Source organism: Musca autumnalis, unplaced genomic scaffold (genome assembly GCF_047663935.1).
Source record: "Musca autumnalis isolate F117 unplaced genomic scaffold, ASM4766393v1 scaffold_5, whole genome shotgun sequence".
Lineage (NCBI taxonomy): Eukaryota > Metazoa > Arthropoda > Insecta > Diptera > Muscidae > Musca > Musca autumnalis.
The window spans coordinates 19,949,721-19,969,208 of record NW_027412088.1 but is presented as its reverse complement, the minus strand read 5'-3'; the positions used below and the strand labels follow the sequence as shown (position 1 = coordinate 19,969,208).

The 19,488-nt window shown below is 39.2% G+C and overlaps 1 protein-coding gene across 6 annotated transcripts in view; it reads right to left on the bottom strand.

Moving 5' to 3' along the window:
• Nox (NADPH oxidase) overlaps positions 1-19,488 on the bottom strand; it is a 74,701-nt gene that overhangs the window by 20,119 nt on the left and 35,094 nt on the right. For all 6 annotated transcript variants that reach the window (XM_073988093.1, XM_073988090.1, XM_073988091.1 and 3 more), the window contains exons 3-7: positions 18,455-18,549; positions 10,988-11,102; positions 10,817-10,914; positions 9,691-9,811; positions 9,405-9,555 (exon numbers count right to left, since the gene is read on the bottom strand). In XM_073988093.1, the coding sequence (XP_073844194.1) occupies positions 9,405-9,555; positions 9,691-9,811; positions 10,817-10,914; positions 10,988-11,102; positions 18,455-18,549 (580 nt within the window). The remainder of the gene's footprint in view (positions 1-9,404; positions 9,556-9,690; positions 9,812-10,816; positions 10,915-10,987; positions 11,103-18,454; positions 18,550-19,488) is intronic.

Genomic DNA, 19,488 nt, shown 5'->3' with positions numbered 1-19,488 from the left:
AGCTATCCTCGACTGCAAAAACGCTCTGCTTGAAGTACGTGATATCGTTAGTCTTTGCTGGGTTCCCGGACACATAGATATAGAGGGAAACGAAGAGACGGATGAACTAGCAAGGGGTGGCTCTCAGTCGATTGACTTACCAGCTGAGTCATCTACCTGACAACCAAAGTGCTACTACATCCGAAAACTTCGCGTCTTCTTTCTTGAGAAGGCAGGGCAAAGATGGCAAAGGGAACCTGGCTGTATGTTATCCAAGGCAATCTGGCTTAGCTACTCTCAATATAGAACCAATTCTCTCTTTTCACTAAATAAGTTAGGGATAAAGACCACTGTAGGACTCATTACCGGTCATAACATGGTCAGGTCCCTAACTTCTAGAAGGGACAACAATAGTGTAGACTATTGTAGGCTATGTCAAGACCCAGAAGAAACAGAGACGGTCAAACATCTACTATGTAGGTGCCCCTCGCTATTCACGAGGAGACATCGATTCTTCGGTAGATATGAGATAAATACTCTGACTTTCTTCTCCGACATAGACCCCATCTACTTATACCAATTTGCCAAAAATCTTGCATGGCTTGGCAAACAAAACTTATCTTTTGTTTTTATTCTTCTTCACACAGGGGATAATAACCGGCTCATCTCTGAACCATGGACTCAGCAGCCACACACCCACATCCACAGTACATCTTTTTCTTCACATCAAACAACCTCAATCCAGCATCTACAACAACCTCGGCAGGCACACACCTATAGCCATTACTCATCACATTCATCACACCACAACACTGCATATCAACTAATCTGCAATAGACCAACCAGCGCACATCAACACAGAATATACCAGTCATCACACACAACAGCTTATTTTTCATCACAACTCATCAACACCACACTCAACTTTAAACAAACAACCACAACATACAGCTAAATTTAAGGATGATGACAATGGACCTCAAGGTCTCCGAGTGAAGTAGCTGCCGGTCCTGGTCCTAAAACCAAACAAATTACTATATTAGATTCGATAATAAACATATTGAAACTAAAGCGAACAATTAGATCAAAATATTGGAAGGTGTGGGCGTGGCGAGCTCCTAAAGAAGAAAAATGTTTCCCAATTTTCGAAAATACGTAATTTTTGCACATTTCTGGAGAAAGAAACAGCCAAGAAAGAATTATGAAAATAACTCTATCGGTTTAAAAGTTACAGAGTTTTAACCAGGAAAAAACGATTCTGAACCACTGTGCGGCGGTGTACTGCGTTTCGAGAGACATGCCTATAAAATCGAGATGAAATGAATGTTCAAAAACTTTGGCAACCAGATGATAAACGTGAAGAGAAGATACCGTCCACTGGAAGTAGAAGGACGATGGCACTCCCCTTGCAGAGGGACTAGACGATCTCCTCTACTCTACTTAAATCTTTCTAGTCTGACAAAGACTAAGCCCATGGCGTATTATGTCTCAAATGCCATTAAGTTTAAAGTAGTGAGGGCATGGAACGGCGAGGGTGAGAATGACCAACACAACAAGTACAAAAGTATCAGTCGGCTTTACCGACAGAGGTATACCCTCAGCCTATGTGAATTGAAACTTTCATCTACGGACAGATCGAATGTATTTAGGGTTTTTTCAGAATTGTGTGGGCCTTTTTGAAAATTTGAACCTACAGACAAAAATGTAGATTAGGATTAAAGTTCAAAAGTGTTGCGGAGGAGGTACTTGACGGAATGGACCGACATAGTCCATTATGAAAGTGCATCTTTTCGATAGATATCGCGCTCACTAGTCATTTCAGTGGGTCATTGTATAACATTTGGACCAGTATGTCAGGAAGCATGAACTTGTCCACGGAAAACATAATATCGCTGTAAACAGGACCACAACGAATAGCATCGGAATACAGTTCCAAAGGATCTTCGAACAGACCCTAAACTGCGCATAAACAAAAATTGTGAACTTTTACAGGGGAGGTACCTTAAGGAGAGGAATAATATTTGCCATTTTAGAAAATATTAGAAGATCTAAAGTTTGGACCAAATTGGTTACCACGTTCGAGAAAATGTATCGTGCATACCATTTTAGTGACATTTTTTTAAATTTTGGTGAAAGTACTGAAAGCTGTAGACCAATCTTCGAACTGAAACTAAGTTTCGAGTGCTATAGTGCGCTCCAGCCACTACACATGGTATCATAGGGATTTTTACAACTTTTGGGCTATTTTCTCAGGAAGCATTTACTTGCCCCATACCGTCGTATGGGGGGGGGGCAGTAAATACAAGTTGTTACAACAAAAAACAAAGCGGTTCGATAGGAGGTCCTGAACTGAACTTTCCCGAAATTTTGTGTGGGAGGTACCCGAAGGAGTGCACCGATTGTGTCCATTTTGAAAACTCATCTATGTCTAGTAGAAATGTGCAAAGTATGGACCAAATCGGTCACTCTATTCAAAAGTTATCGTGAGCACACTTTTTGAAATTTTAAAATTTTTGGGGGAGGTAGCTGCCGGAGTGGACCAATTATAGCTTATCTTCCAACTTAAACTAAGTTTGGGCAAAATGTTGGACCGAATCGACAGATCCGTTCGAGTGTTATCTTGCGCTCCAACAACTACACACGGTGTCACAGGGCTATTTTGTCAGGAAGTATGTGCGTGCCCCTAATGAAACTTGTACCGTCGTATGGGGGGCAGTGAATACAAGTTGTTACAGCAAAAATCAAAGCGATTCGAGAGCTGGTCCTAAACTGAACTTTTCCGAAATTTTGTGTGGGAGGTACCCGAAGGAGTGGACCGATAGAGTCCATATTGGAACCTCATCTAAGTCTGGTAGAAAGTTAACGATGTGAAAAGTATGGACTAAATCGGTTACTCCCTTTAATTGTTATCGTGCGCACAAATTTTCCGAACATTTTCGAACTTTTGTGGGGGAGGTACTTGAAGGTGTGGTCCGATATGGTACATCTTCAAATTTAAACCAAGTTTACGTAAAATATTACAATACCCAAAATTTGGTTCGAATCGATTGATTCGTTCGAGAGTTATCGTGCGCAGCAGCCAGACAGACGGACGGACATTGCTAAATCGACTCCAAATTGTCTGAAATGGATTTCGTCCAAACATTGCCCCTATGGAAGTGTATATACATACCCTCGTTAGCATAAATACTGATGGTATAACAACCAGGAGGTTAAACCTCCGAGCGGCACACAATAGGAAGGCGAAACCAGTTTAGTGAATGATCGGACATTTGTTTGAGGTCATCCAGATAAATTTCCATCGGAGTGAAACAGCAACTGATGCCCCGATGGATAAAATCAATAAGGACAATATGTAGACTTAATCCAAAAACCTTGCACTGTCAAGAACTGAAAGCTTCTCGGGACAAAATCACATAAATTGTAAAGTAAGAGTCTGTATAATATTCCAAAAAAAAATCCTTCAGAAAAAATTACCCAAGTCTAGTTTTTTCATCGCGCTTCTTCTTAACCTAATTTAAGTAAAGACAACTTTCAGGGCGTCTATATAGACGCCATTCAAGGAGACTATAAAGACAACTCTCCAAACGGCTATAAAGACGCCTTTCACAGCTTCTAAGGACCCCTTTCATGGCGTCTAAAAAGACGCCTTTCACGGCATCCATAAAACGCTTTTTACGGCGTAGCTACCTTTCATTCCCCGATTGCCGCTTATTTCCAGGTTTTATAGTCTTCGAATGGTGGGACCAACTGTTCATCGGTATAATTTCAAGAAGTCCCAAAATATTCGATATCGGAATTTTATTTCAGATATGGCCCTAACACATTTTGATACCTGCCTGTGGTAACTTTCATTCCCTGGTTGCCGCTTGTTCCCAAGTTTTATAGTTTTCGAACTGTGGCTGTAACAGTTCATGGCTATAATTTCAAGAAATCCCAAAATGTTCGATATCGGAGATTGATTTCGGATATGAACTTCATATAGTTTGGTAGCCACTTGAGGTACCTTTCATTCCCCGGCGGCCGCTTGTTCCCAGATTTTATAGTTTTTGAACTGTGGGTCCAACTCTTCATGGGTAAAATTTTAAAAAGTCCCAAAATTGTCTAAATTGGAAATTTATTTCGGATATGGACTTCCCATATTTTGGTGACTACTTAAAGTACCTTTCATTCCCTGGTTGCCGCTTGTTCCCAAGTTTTATAGTTTTCGAACTGTGGGTCCAACTGTTCATGGGTATAATTTCAAGAAGTCCCAAAATTTTCAATATTGAAAATTGATTTGGGATATGGACTTTCCATATTTTGGTAGCTACTTGAAATACCTTTCACTCCCCTGTAGTCGCTTGTTCCCAGGTTTTTATAGTTTTAGAACTGTGGTTCCAACGGTTCATGGGTATAATGTCAAGAAGTCCCAACATTTTCGATATCGGAAATTGATTTCGGATATGGACTTCCCATATTGTCGTAGCTACTTGAAGTACCTTTCATTCCCCGGTAGCCACTTGTTCCCAGGTTTTATAGTTTTCGAACTGTGGGTCCAACCGTTCATGGGTATAATTTCAAGAATTCCCAACATTTTCGATATCGGAAATTGATTTCGGATATGGACTTCCCATATTGTGGTAGCTACTTTAAGTACCTTTTATTCCCCGGTAGCCACTTGTTCCCAGGTTTTATAGTTTTCGAACTGTGGGTCCAACCGTTCATGGGTCGAGAAGTCCCAAAATTGTTGATATCGGAAATTGATTTCGGATATGGATCTTACACATTTTGATACCCACTTGAGGTACCTTTCATTCCCGGTTGCCGCTTGTTCCCACGTTTTATAGATTTCGAACTGTGGGTCCAACTGTTCATGGGTATAATTTCAAGAAGTCCAAAAATGTTCGATATCGCAAATCAATTTCAGATATGGACCTTAACATTTTGATACCCCCTTGAGGTACCGTTTTTTCCCCACTTGAGGTACCTTTTTTCGAACTGTATGTTCAACTGTTCGTGTGTATAATTTCAAGAAGTCCCAAAATTTTCGATATTGGAAATTAATTTCGGATATGATAGCTATTTGAGGTACCCTTCATTTCCCGGTAGCCGCTTGTTCCCAGGTTTTATAGTTTTCGAACTGTGGGTGTAACTGTTCATGGCTATATTTTCAAGAAATCCCAAAATGTTCGATATCGGAAATTGATTTCGGATATGGAGTTATTAAAAAGCCATTAAAACAAGTAAAAAAGTATCAGTCGGCTTTGCTGACAGAGATATACCCTCAGCCTGTGTGAAGGTACCCTAAAGAGAAGATCGATGTGGACCATTTTTGGAAGTTAAACTAAATTTGGATAAAATATTAGGAGATCTTTTGGATCCCCTTGGCCCAAATCGTCATGCCCGTTTTAGAGATATAGTGCGTAGCATTTTAGTGAAATTTTTTAAACTTTTGTGGGGGAGGTATCCGAAGGAGTGGACCGATATAGCTCACCTTCGAACTTAAACCATGTTTGGACAAAATATTACGAAGGCCAAAGTTTGGACCGAATCGGCTGATCCGTTCGAAACTTACCGTCCGCTCCAGCTACTGATGTCGTAGGGTTTCTACAGCTTTCGGGTCATTTTCTCAGGAACTATAGACTTGCCCCTGAAAAAACTAGTTCCGTCGTAATGGGGACAACGAATACAAATTACTACAACAGAAATCAAAGGGATTGGAGAGCAGCTCTTAAACTGCACTTTTTGGAAATTTTGTGTGGGAGGTACCCGAAGGAGTTGACATATATAATCCATATTCGAACCTAATCTATGTCTCGTGGAAATATTACGATGTGCACAGTATAGACCAACTCGGTTACTATCTTCGAGAGTTACCGTGCACACCATTTTAGCGAAAAGCTTAGAACTTTGTTTTGTGAGGGAGGTACCAGAAGGAGTGGACCGATTTTCTCAGGAAGTATGGACTTGCCCTTGCTGAAACTTGAACCGTTGTATAGGGGGCAGCAAGTACAAGCTGTTACAACAAAAACCATAGCGATTCGTGATCTGCTCCTAAAACGAACTTCGCCGAAAATTTGTGTGGGAGGTAACCGAAGGAGTGGAGCGATTGGGTCCATATTCGAACCTCATCTAAGTCTGGTAGAAATTCCACGATGTGCAAAGTATGGAGCAAATCGGTTACTCCCTTCAAGAGTTATCGTGCGCACAAATTTTCGGAACATTTTCGAACTTTTTTGGGGGAGTTACCTGAAGGAGTGGACCGATATGACCCATCTTCGAACTTAAACTAAGTCTGGACAAAATATTACGAAAGCCAAATTTTGGACCAAATCACTCATCCGTTCGAGAGTGATAGTGCGCACCAGCCACCCAGACAGACAGACGGACGGACATTGCTAAATCAACTCCAAATTGTCTGAAACGGATTTCGTCCAAACATACTTGGGGTCTAAAGCCATTATTTCGATGAGACTCATTTTGCCCGTATGAAAGTGTATATACCCTCGTTAGCATAAATGCTGAGGGTATAAAAAGTTAAAGAAGTTTAATTTGATTTTCTGCTAACACGTTAACAGAGTTCTGTTATTAACATAACTATTTAAAAAACTATTTGACTTAACATAAATATTTAACTGCAACTATTTATCTTCACGTCCGTCGACAAATTCGTCAAAAAATACGCTTTTCGTGGCGTCAGTGAGACGCCTTTCAGGGTTTCTATAAACAAAATAGCAGCAAAGCAAAACAGTAGTTGTTGTTGTAGAATGCCTTCTCTAATCGCCCATTTTTCCGCGAGCAGATAAGAAATGAAATCTAAACGTAGGTCTGGTTAAGAGACCTATAAAATCACAAATGATAGGCCGTATGAAAGTGTATATACCCTCGTTAGCATAAATGCTGAGGGTATAAAAAGTTAAAGAAGTTTAATTTGATTTTCTGCTAACACGTTAACAGAGTTCTGTTATTAACATAACTATTTAAAAAACTATTTGACTTAACATAAATATTTAACTGCAACTATTTATCTTCACGTCCGTCGACAAATTCGTCAAAAAATACGCTTTTCGTGGCGTCAGTGAGACGCCTTTCAGGGTTTCTATAAACAAAATAGCAGCAAAGCAAAACAGTAGTTGTTGTTGTAGAATGCCTTCTCTAATCGCCCATTTTTCCGCGAGCAGATAAGAAATGAAATCTAAACGTAGGTCTGGTTAAGAGACCTATAAAATCACAAATGATAGGCCGTATGAAAGTGTATATACCCTCGTTAGCATAAATGCTGAGGGTATAAAAAGTTAAAGAAGTTTAATTTGATTTTCTGCTAACACGTTAACAGAGTTCTGTTATTAACATAACTATTTAAAAAACTATTTGACTTAACATAAATATTTAACTGCAACTATTTATCTTCACGTCCGTCGACAAATTCGTCAAAAAATACGCTTTTCGTGGCGTCAGTGAGACGCCTTTCAGGGTTCCTATAAAAGGCGCCTGTAAAGATGCTTTTCTGGGCGTGATTAAAAACACCTTTCAGAGTGTCCATAAAGGCGCCGTTCAGGGCGTCTATGGAGATACATTCCAAGTCACTCATTTACGTATTTTTCATGCTAAATCTTCCTTAAATGTATCTTTCACGGCTCTTGTATAGACGCCTTTCAGGTCGTCCTTTCTGGGCGCCTGTAAGGATGTCTTCCAGGGCGTGTTTAGAGACGCCTTTTAGGGTGCCTATAAAGGCCGGGCGTCTATAAAGACGCCTTTGAAGGTGTCTATAAAGACCCCTTTGACGGTGCCTATAAAGACCCCTTTGAAGGTGTCTATAAAGACCCCTTTGAAGGTGTCTATAAAGCCGCCTTTGAGGGTGTCTATAAAGACGCCTTTGAGGGCGTCTATAAAGACGCCTTTGAAGGTGTCTATAAAGACCCCTTTGAAGGTGTCTATAAAGACGCCTTTGAGGGCGTCTATAAAGACGCCTTTGAGGGCGTCTATAAAGACGCCTTTAAGGGCGTCTATAAAGACGCCTTTGAGGGCGTCTATAAAGACGACTTGGAGGGCGTCTATAAAGACGCCTTTGAGGGCGTCTATAAAGACGCCGTTGAGGGCGTCTATAAAGACGCCTTTGAGGGCGTCTATAAAGACGCCTTTGAGGGCGTCTATAAAGACGCCTTTGAGGGCGTCTATAAAGACGCCTTTGAGGGCGTCTATAAAGACGCCTTTGAGGGCGTCTATAAAGACGCCTTTGAGGGCGTCTATAAAGACGCCTTTGAGGGCGTCTATAAAGACGCCTTTGAGGGCGTCTATAAAGACGCCTTTGAGGGCGTCTATAAAGACGCCTTTGAGGGCGTCTATAAAGACGCCGTTGAGGGCGTCTATAAAGACGCCTTTGAGGGCGTCTATAAAGACGCCGTTGAGGGCGTCTATAAAGACGCCTTTGAGGGCGTCTATAAAGACGCCTTTGAGGGCGTCTATAAAGACGCCTTTGAGGGCGTCTATAAAGACGCCTTTGAGGGCGTCTAAAAAGACGCCTTTGAGGGCGTCTATAAAGACGCCTTTGAGGGCGTCTATAAAGACGCCGTTGAGGGCGTCTATAAAGACGCCTTTGAGGGCGTCTATAAAGACGCCTTTGAGGGCGTCTATAAAGACGCCTTTGAGGGCGTCTATAAAGACGCCTTTGAGGGCGTCTATAAAGACGCCTTTGAGGGCGTCTATAAAGACGCCTTTGAGGGCGTCTATAAAGACGCCTTTGAGGGCGTCTATAAAGACGCCGTTGAGGGCGTCTATAAAGACGCCTTTGAGGGCGTCTATAAAGACGCCGTTGAGGGCGTCTATAAAGACGCCTTTGAGGGCGTCTATAAAGACGCCTTTGGGGGCGTCTATAAAGACGCCTTTGAGGGCGTCTATAAAGACGCCTTTGAGGTCGTCTATAGAGACGCCTTTGAGGGCGTCTATAGAGACGCCTTTGAGGGCGTCTATAGAGACGCCTTTGAGGGCGTCTATAGAGACGCCTTTGAGGGCGTCTATAGAGACGCCTTTGAGGGCGTCTATAGAGACGCCTTTGAGGGCGTCTATAAAGTATCCATTCTAATCTTCCTTAAATGTGTTTTTCACGGCGCTTGTTAAGACGCTTGTCAGGTCGTCCTTTTTGGGCGCCTGTAAGGATGTCTCCCAGGGCGTGTTTAAAGACGCCTTTTAGGCCTAAAGGCCGGACGTCTGTAGAGCTGCCTTCCAATTTATTTATTAACTTATTTTTCATGCTAACAAATCGCCCTGTACTTTATCTTTTTAAATATTGTGTAAATCTTAATATTGTCTTTAAACAACAATCAGACGCATTTATCACAAACAAGCCTAAAATATTCTACATTATCACTGTCCCGATAACTATGGAGACGGCTTAAGTAAAACAGGAATAAACAAGACCAATAGCAACAAAATGAATACATTACCATCGATATCGTAAACCTTAAATAAAAAACGTATTTTATCATCTGCCGATTGTCCTGAGAATTGTTGAATGGCATCAATGAATTCCTGTAATGATATTGAACCTGAGTTATCCTTGTCAAAGATTTGGAAAACACGTTCCGTAAAGAAAGGCTAAAATAAAAAAAGAATAAAAAACACAGACACGAACAATAAATAAATTGAATTCCTTTAGAAAAAAACGGCAACAACAACAGTAACGACAGACTATTCGTCCATTGGTTGCTTCGTTCTTTGGTTTGGACTTACATTCTTGGAGATAACAATTTTCTTGAATTCTTCACGTCGTATTTCACGTTCATTTCCCACAGTATTGCGAAAGAGCTGCTCCAAACGGGCCAAAGAGCTTTTATCAAAGCCAGTGCGTGGTCTACAGAAAGAAAGGCAAGGAGAGAGAAAAACAAATAGCCGACTTAAGCATCACATCATAGACAATAAATAATTTATGCAGCAATGCCAGAAAGAACAACAACAGCAACAGCCAGGAACAACAATTATAATACCAACAAATTGCATTGACCAAGTCGGTGTTTGTTGTCCGTCTGTCCTGGCTGGCAAACTATTGGCCAGTTTTACAAATCGCGTTGAAAGACCATTACATGGTGTATTTGATGTTTGTGTTGTTGCTGCTGTTGTTGTGCCTCTGCAGTTAAGGTTTAGTAATAAATTAAAGATTAATTAAAAGATTACTAAGCTGCAGAACATAGCATTTGATTAATAGCTGTTTTTCCCTGTTCTTGTCAGCGTTTTTATGTGTGCAGGATCTTCTCCTTGTGTGTGTGTTGAAACGTTTTCCATGTTTGTTGTCCTCCTCATCATCAGTAACGTTTCATTTTCTCATATAGTAAATTTACTGTGGTAAAAAGTCAACTAGGAAGAATTGAATGTAATTTATAAAGGCGTATAAATGCACCCATGAAGTTAGCACCCGATGACAGTCGTCTTTTAACTCCTTAACAGTCATTTACATACGTATTAACAGTGGTCCTTATATTGAAGATTCCATCCTCTACAACTTTCATATTTCCCAAAGTCGAATTTCTAGCATACAAAATATAATAATTTTCTTGTAACCACTGTTCCATATTCAATAATTCTGTAACCTGTGAGGATGCTGTTATATTTTCCAAAAGCTACAAATGTGTTCTATTGCAAAAACGAACAGCAAGAGGAGGGAGGCGCAGGAGAAAAATCAATTTGTTTTACAAATTGTAAACTGTTAACATGGTCATAATTTATTGTTCCGCACATTTTTCTTCCAAGTTCATTTATTAACTTCTCCACCCCATCTACCCTTCACTTCAGTGCTTGATCTACACTACAGCAATGCCACATATATTCAAACAAAAAACCTTGAATCGTTAAAGTTTCTTACCTGGAATTGGTTAAATGAGATATGAACTCCATGATTTGATTTGTGGATATGGAATTGGTACCATCGCTATCAATGAGACGGTATAATTTATCTAAGATCTGAAAGAAACAAATGACAAGCAGAAAAATATAAAATATAAGGGTGTATTATTTGTTGATGTTGATAACTTACACCACGAGCATGCCATATTTCGGTGAAATTTTTAAAGGTAATTCTACTGTTCTCTCCACAGATCACATAGGCCACTGATTCCAGCTGTTCGGCATAGTCCATTTGTCTGTCTTCGCTAAAATAAGTTTTAAAACACAATTATTAAAAAAACCAAATTATTAATTGTAAAACCATGAAAGCCAGAAGAGACAATTCTTCTGTAAATAGGATAGGTAACTCTTCTATTAATAGAACTCTTCTATGGACAGAACTCTTCTATCATAGAAGAGGCAACTTTTCTATGGATACAAGAGCAACTAATCAATAAAAAGAAGAGGCAACTCTTTTATGGGTGTAATAGACAATTCGTCAATAGAAAGAAGAGACAACTCTTCTGTGGATAGAAGAGCCAACTCATTTATGTATAGAAGAGGTCACTCTTCTATGGATAAAAGAGGCCACTCTTCTATGGATAGAAGAGCCAAGTCTTTTATGGATAGAAGAGCCAACTCTTCTTCTATGAATAGAAGAGCCAAATCTTCCATATATAGAAGGGCCACCTCTTTTGTGGATAGAAGAGCCAACTCTTCTTTTAATAAAAGAGGCAAATCTTTTATGAATAAAAAGATAACTGTTCTATTCTATTATGGGTAGAAGAGTCAACTATTCTATGGATAGAAAAACCAAATCGTCTATGGATAGAAGGGCAAACTCTTCTATGGATAGAAGAGGCCACCCTTCTATGGATAGAAGAGCCAACTCTTCTATGAATAGAAGAGGCAACTCTTCTGTGAATAGAATAGGCAACTCTTCTATGGATGGAAGAACCAACTCTTTTATAGAGAGATAAGCCAACTCGTCTATGGATATAAGTGCAAACTCGTTTATGGATAGATAGAAGAGCTTGCTCTTCTTTTAATGAAAGAGGCAACTCTTCTATGGATAAAAGAGATAACTGTTCTATTCTATAGAAGAGCAAATTCTTCTATGGATAGAAGAGCTAACTCTTCTATTGGTAAAAAAGGCCAAACTTCTATGGATAGAAAAGGCTACACTTCTATGGATAGAAGAGCCAACACTTTTATGGATAGAAGAGCAAACACTTTTATGGATAGAAGACCCAACTATCCTATGGATTGAAAAGCCATGGGTATGGTAGAAAAGCTATGGGTAGAAGTGCCAACACTTCTATGGATAGAAGAGCCAACTCTTTTATGGTTAGAAGAGCCAACTCTTCTGTGGATAGAATAGTTCACTCTTCTATGGATAGAAGGACCACCCTTCTATTGATAGAAGAGTCAGCTCTTCTATGTATACAAGAGATAACTCTCCTATGGATAGAAGAGCCAATTCTTCTATGGATAGAAGAGGCCACCCTTCTATGGATAGAAGAGTCAACTCTTCTCAATTCTTATATGGATAGAAAAGCTAACTCTTCTATGGGTAAAAGAGGTCACTTTTCTATGGATAGAAGGGCCAACTCTTTTATGGATAAAAGAGCCAACTCTCTTATGGATATATAAGCCAACTCTTCTGTGGAAAGAGGTGCCAACTCTTCTATGGATAGCTAACTCTTCTATAAATAGAAGAGCCAACTCTCCTATTGATAGAAGAGATAACTCTTCTATGGATAGAAGAGGCCACCCTTATGTGGATAGAAGGGCCAACTCTTCTATGAATAGAAGACCCAACTTTTTGGATAGAAGAGCCACTCTCCTATCGATAGAAGAGCCAACTCTTCTGTGGATAGAAAAGTTCACTGTTCTATGGATAGAAGGACCACCCTGCTATTGATAGAAGAGCCAACTCTTTTATGGGTAGAAGAGCAAACTCTTCTATGGATATAAGAGCCAACTCTTCTATGGATAGAATAGCCAACTCTTCTATGGATAGAAGAGCCAACTCTTCTATAGATAGAAGAGCCAACTCTTCTATGGATAGAAGAGCCAACTCTATGGATAGAATAGCCAACTCTTCTATGGATAGAAGAGCCAACTCTTCTATGGATAGAAGAGCCAACTCTTCTATGGATAGAAAAGCCAACTCTTCTATGGATAGAAGAGGCCGCCCTTATGCGGATAGAAGAGCCAACTCTTCTATGAATAGAAGACCCAACTCTTTTATGGATAGAAGAGCCAACTCTCCTATCGATAGAAGAGCAAACTCTTCTATGGATATAAGAGCCATCTCTTCTATGGATAGAAGAGCCAACTCTTCTATAGAAAGAAGAGCCAACTCTTCTATGGATAGAAGAGCCAACTCTTCTATGGATAGAAGAGCCAACTCTTCTATGGATAGAAGAGCCAACTCTTCTATGGATAGAAGAGGCCACCCTTATATGGATAGAAGAGCTAACTCTTCTATCGACAGAAGAGGCCACCCTTATATGGATAGAAGGGCCAACTCTTTAATGGATAAAAGAGCTAACTCTCTTATGGATAGAAGAGCCAACTCTTCTATCGATATATAAGCCAACTCTTCTGTGGATAGAGGAGCCAACTCTTCTATGGATAGAAAAGCCAGCTCTTATATGGATAGCTAACTCTTCTATAAATAGAAGAGCCAACTCTCCTATTGATAGAAGAGCTAACTCTTCTATAGATAGAAGAGCCAACTCTTCTATAGATAGAAGAGTCAACTCTTCTATAGATAGAAGAGCCAACGCTTTTATGGATAGAAGAGCCAACTCTTCTATGGATAGAAGAGCCAACTCTTCTATAGATGGAAGAGCCAACTCTTCTATCGATAGAAGAGGCAACTCTTCTATAGATAGAAGAGCCAACTCTTCTATAGATGGAAGAGCCAACTCTTCTATAGATAGAAAAGCCAACTCTGCTATGGATAGAAGAGTCAACTCTTCTTTAGATAGAAGAGCCAACTCTTCTATAGATAGAAGAGCCAACTCTTCTATCGATAGAAGAGCCAACTCTTCTATGGATAGAATAGCCAACTCTTTTATAGATAGAAGGGTCAACTCTTCTATAGATAGAAGAGCCATTTCTTCTATAGATAGAAGAGTCAACTCTTCTATAGATAGAAGAGTCAACTCTTCTATAGATAGAAGAGTCAACTCTTCTATAGATAGAAGAGCCAACTCTTCTATAGATAGAAGAGTCAACTCTTCTATAGATAGAAGAGCCAACTCTTCTAAAGATAGAAGAGCCAATTCTTCTATAGATAGAAGAGCCAACTCTTCTATAGATAGAAAAGTCAACTCTTCTATAGATAGAAGAGCCAACTCTGCTACAGATAGAAGAGCCAACTCTGCTACAGATAGAAGAGCCAACTCTTCTATAGATGGAAGAGCCAACTCTTCTATAGATAGAAGAGCCAACTCTTCTATAGATAGAAGAGCCAACTCTTCTATGGATAGAAGAGCCAACTCTTTTATGGATAGAAGAGTCAACTCTTCTATGGATAGAAGAGCCACTCTTTTATGGATAGAAGAGCCAACTCTTCTGTGAATAGAAAAGTTCACTCTTCTATGGATAGAAGGACCACCCTTCTATTGATAGAAGAGCCAACTCTTTTACGGATAGAAAAGTTCACTCTCCTATGGATAGAAGGACCACCCTTCTATTGATAGAAGAGCCATCTCTTTTATGGATAGAAGAGTCAACTCTTCTATGTATAGAAGGGCCAACTCTTTTATGGATAGAAGAGTCAACTCTTCTATGGATAGAAGCGCCACTCTTTTATGGATAGAAGAGCCAACTCTTCTGTGAATAGAAAAGTTCACTCTTCTATGGATAGAAGGACCACCCTTCTATTGATAGAAGAGCCAACTCTTTTACGGATAGAAAAGTTCACTCTCCTATGGATAGAAGGACCACCCTTCTATTGATAGAAGAGCCATCTCTTTTATGGATAGAAAAGTTAACTCTTCTATGGATAGAAGAGGCCACTCTTCTATGAATAGAAGAGGCCACTCTTCTATGGATAGAAGAGCCAACTCTTCTATGGATAGAAGAGGCTATTCTTTAATGGATAGAAGAGACAACTCTTTTACGGATAGAAAAGTTCACTCTCCTATGGATAGAAGGACCACCCTTCTATTGATAGAAGAGCCATCTCTTTTATGGATAGAAGAGTCAACTCTTCTATGGATAGAAGGGCCAACTCTTTTATGGATAGAAGAGTCAACTCTTCTATGTATAGAAGCGCCACTCTTTTATGGATAGAAGAGCCAACTCTTCTGTGAATAGAAAAGTTCACTCTTCTATGGATAGAAGGACCACCCTTCTATTGATAGAAGAGCCAACTCTTTTACGGATAGAAAAGTTCACTCTCCTATGGATAGAAGGACCACCCTTCTATTGATAGAAGAGCCATCTCTGTTATGGATAGAAAAGTTAACTCTTCTATGGATAGAAGAGGCCACTCTTCTATGAATAGAAGAGGCCACTCTTCTATGGATAGAAGAGCCAATTCTTTTATGGATAGAAGAGCCAACTCTTCTATGGATAGAAGAGGCTATTCTTTAATGGATAGACGAGACAACTCTTTTACGGATAGAAAAGTTCACTCTCCTATGGATAGAAGGACCACCCTTCTATTGATAGAAGAGCCATCTCTTTTATGGATAGAAGAGTCAACTCTTCTATGGATAGAAGGGCCAACTCTTTTATTGAAAGAAAAGTTGGCTCTTCTATCCATAAAAGAATTGTCTCTTCTATGCATAGAAGAATTGGCTCTTCTATCCATGAAAGATTTGGCTCTTCTATCCATAGAAGAGTTGGTTCTTCTATCTAAAGAAGAGTCTTATATCTATAGAAGAGTCTCCTTTTTTATCCATAGAAGAGTTGCCTCTTCTATCCATAGAAGTGTTGAATCTTCTATCCATAGAAAAGTTGTATCTTCTATCCATTAAAGAATAGCCTCTTCTATCCATAGAAGAGTTGGCTCTTCTATCCATAAAAGAATTGGCTCTTCTATCCATAGAAGAGTGGCCTCTTCTATTGATAGAAGAGCCATCTCTTTTATGGATAGAAAAGTTAACTCTTCTATGGATAGAAGAGGCCACTCTTCTATGAATAGAAGAGGCCACTCTTCTATGGATAGAAGAGCCAATTCTTTTATGGATAGAAGAGCCAACTCTTCTATGGATAGAAGAGGCTATTCTTTAATGGATAGAAGATACAACTTTTCTATGGATAGAAGATTCAACACTTCTATGGATAGAAGAGGCAACTCTTCTATGGATAAAAAAGGAGACTCTTCTATAGATATAAGACTCTTCTTTAGATAGAAGAACCAACTCTTCTATGGATAGAAGAGCCAAATCTTTCATGGATAGAAGAGCCAATTCTTCTATGCATAGAAGAGACAATTCTTTTATGGATAGAAGAGCCAACTTTTCTGTGGATAGAAAAGTTAACTCATCTATGGATAGAAGAGGCCACTCTTCTATAGGTAGAAGAGCCAACTCTTCTATAGATAGAAGATCCAACTCTTCTATGGATAGAAGAGCCAATTCTTTTATGGATAGAAGAGCCAATTCTTCTATGCATAGAAGAGGCTATTCTTTAATGGATAGAAGAGACAACTCTTCTATGGCTAGCAGAGGCCACACTTCTATAGATAGAAGAGTCAACTCTTCTATGGATAGAAGAGCCAACTCTTCTATGGATATAAGAGCAAATTCTTTTATGGATAGAAGAGCCAACTCTTCTATAAATAGAAGAGCCAACTCTTTTACGGAAAGAAGAGTCAACTCTTCTATGAATAGAAGAGCCAACTCTTCTATAGATAGAAGAGCCAACTCTTCTATAGATAGAAGATCCAACTCTTCTATAGATAGAAGAGACAACTTTTCTATAGATAGAAGAGACAACTCTTCTATTGATAGAAGAGCCAACTCTTCTATGTATAGAATAGCCAACTCTTTTATGGATAGAAGAGCCAACTCTTCTATAGACAGAAGAGCCAACTCTTCTATAGATAGAAGAACCAACTCTTCTATGGCTAGAAGAGCTAACTCTTCTAAAAATGGAAGAGCCAACTCTCTTATTGATAGAAGATCTAACTCTTCTATGGATAAAAGAGGACACCCTTATATGGATAGAAGAGCCAACTCTTCTATAGACAGAAGAACCAACTCTTCTATAGATAGAAGAGCCAACACTTCTATAGACAGAAGAGCCAACTCTTCTATAGATAGAAGAACCAACTCTTCCATACATAGAAGAGCCAACTCTTCTATGGATAGAAGAGCCAACTCTTCTATGGATAGAAGAGCCAACTCTTCTATGGACAGAAGAGGCCACTCTTCTATGGACAGAAGAGGCCACTCTTCTATGGATAGAAGAGCAAACTCTTCTACGGATAGAAGAGGCCACCCTTCTATGGATAGAAGAGCCAACTCTTCTATAGAATATATTGTGGAGGCAACTCTTCTCTTTTAGATAGAAAAAGAACATAGTCTGATGAATATGAGGTGTAAGTAGGTGTAATGAATGTTATTTGAAATTTACCTAGGCTCAGCGCTCAACAACAAATTAATAGCAATTGACAACGCCAACACCATTCACTGCACTTCACGGTTGCTGTAGAAAAAGCAACAACTACAACAACAAGAAATTAAATTTTCGTTATAAAAAATGTTGTTTAACAACAAAGTTGTGGCATCTTCGTCTTTACATCACGTCAAGTCAACACCAAAGTAGTGGAGTTTATGTCGTCGCACATTGTATGTTATTCTGGGGAATAACATGGTCCGAATCATGTCATTGGGTAATAGGAATGCAGTGTAGTGAAACTAATTGGGAACTAAGAATTAATTTAAAAAGGGAAGGAAAGCTAAAAATTAAAGGGAATTTTTGCGCACCTTGCAAACAAAAGGAAAGTGTTTCAAACCCAAAAGGGAGGAGATTAGTATTGAGTGAAAAATTTTTGTGTAGTGTTGATCGATTTTCTTGAGTTTTTCAACAAAAGTGAAAAACGTCTCTGGAAGTTGTGTCAAACCCAAAAGGGAGGAGATTAGTATTGAGGTAAAACTTTTTGTGTAGTGTTGATCGATTTTCTTCAGTATTTCAACAAAAGTGTAAAACGTCTCTGCAAGTAGTCTCGTTTAATGTTCGACACTCTGTACGGTATCAGCCATTGACTTATTATTGAACTAGTTTTGGGATTCATCGTTTGTTAGAAAAAACAGCTCTACCTTCTGGTCCTTATGGGATGTTAATTGAAAATTTTCTTAAAAAAGAAACTTCCCATTAAAGAAATTGTCATCCCTATATTACTGACCAACTAATGTTCCTTGTGCCAAACAATCTTCATTTGTAAATATTCATGTTTTGTGGTTGAGTGCGTTATTTGGTCAAGTCACTTGTTAAACATGCATTAAAAGATTAACAAATCAGAGAATGGGAAATGTTTAGCATGTGACTGGCTATGGATGCAAATATGTATGTATGTATGTTTGATTCTGTTAAGTCGGATGTGATAGTTTTTTCGTGCAACTAAAAAAAGCGATAACACAAAACTTACGTCAAACGTCCTTTTAAATGTTCTATCCAGCGATCTTGCACCAGATAACCATTGCCATCCAAATCGAAAAGATGAAAAAGTTTCTTTTGAAATTCCTGTAATGACAAACAAAAAATAGCAACATTAATATTAACATTATTGCCAAAACATGTCAGAACATGATATAAAAAATAGATAACATATTGATACAAACACGCTTGCATAGATTAAATATTATCTTAAATATAAAATTTTAAATATATAAAATATAAAAAAATAAAGTATAAAATATAAAATACAAAATATAAAACATAAAAAAAATAAAATATAAAATATTTGTTGGATATTTGATTGAAGAAAAGCTAACCCATTAAAGATCTGTTTAAAAATTTTCTTCCTTTCAAGAGATCTACTGCGGTAATCTCTTGAAAGGACTTCTGTCACATAGAATAATTGTAGCAATTAGAACCTTCCGAATGAAGACCTGCTGGGTGACGTAGGGGATGGAAGATACCAAGGAACGGTCCTGACAGGCTTTAACATGGCAAAGCCCAGGATTTATCTTGGTCCCTCTTTCATCTCAAGTAGACCATCTCAACTGACCTCCCCTTGGTGTCACCTGGGGAACTGCCTTTAACACCCGTTAAAGGTAGTGAGCTAACATGTGCCGCGCGTTCAGCCATAAGAACGTTCAAAACTTGGGTTTGGGCGTCGGGTTAGTAACCCTCCCCTAGAAAAAACAGCCTACTATGAAAAAACGAAAGAAAAGAAAAACAACCCCCTCTAATGTTGACGACCCCCGCAAACGTTTTAAGGACCATGATCTGCGAATCTGTACCTGGAATGTTCGCACTCTTTATAGTACGCATTGGCAGATGTACTTGAAAAGTACAAGGCCGACATTACTGCCATACAGGAAATACGATGGAACGGGAAAGGCGTCACAACAACACCTAAAGGTGACACACTGTATTATAGCTGCCATGACACAAAGCATGAGTTTGGTTGCGGATTTGTAGTTAGTCGGAGGTTAAAACACCTGGTCTCCAGCTTCA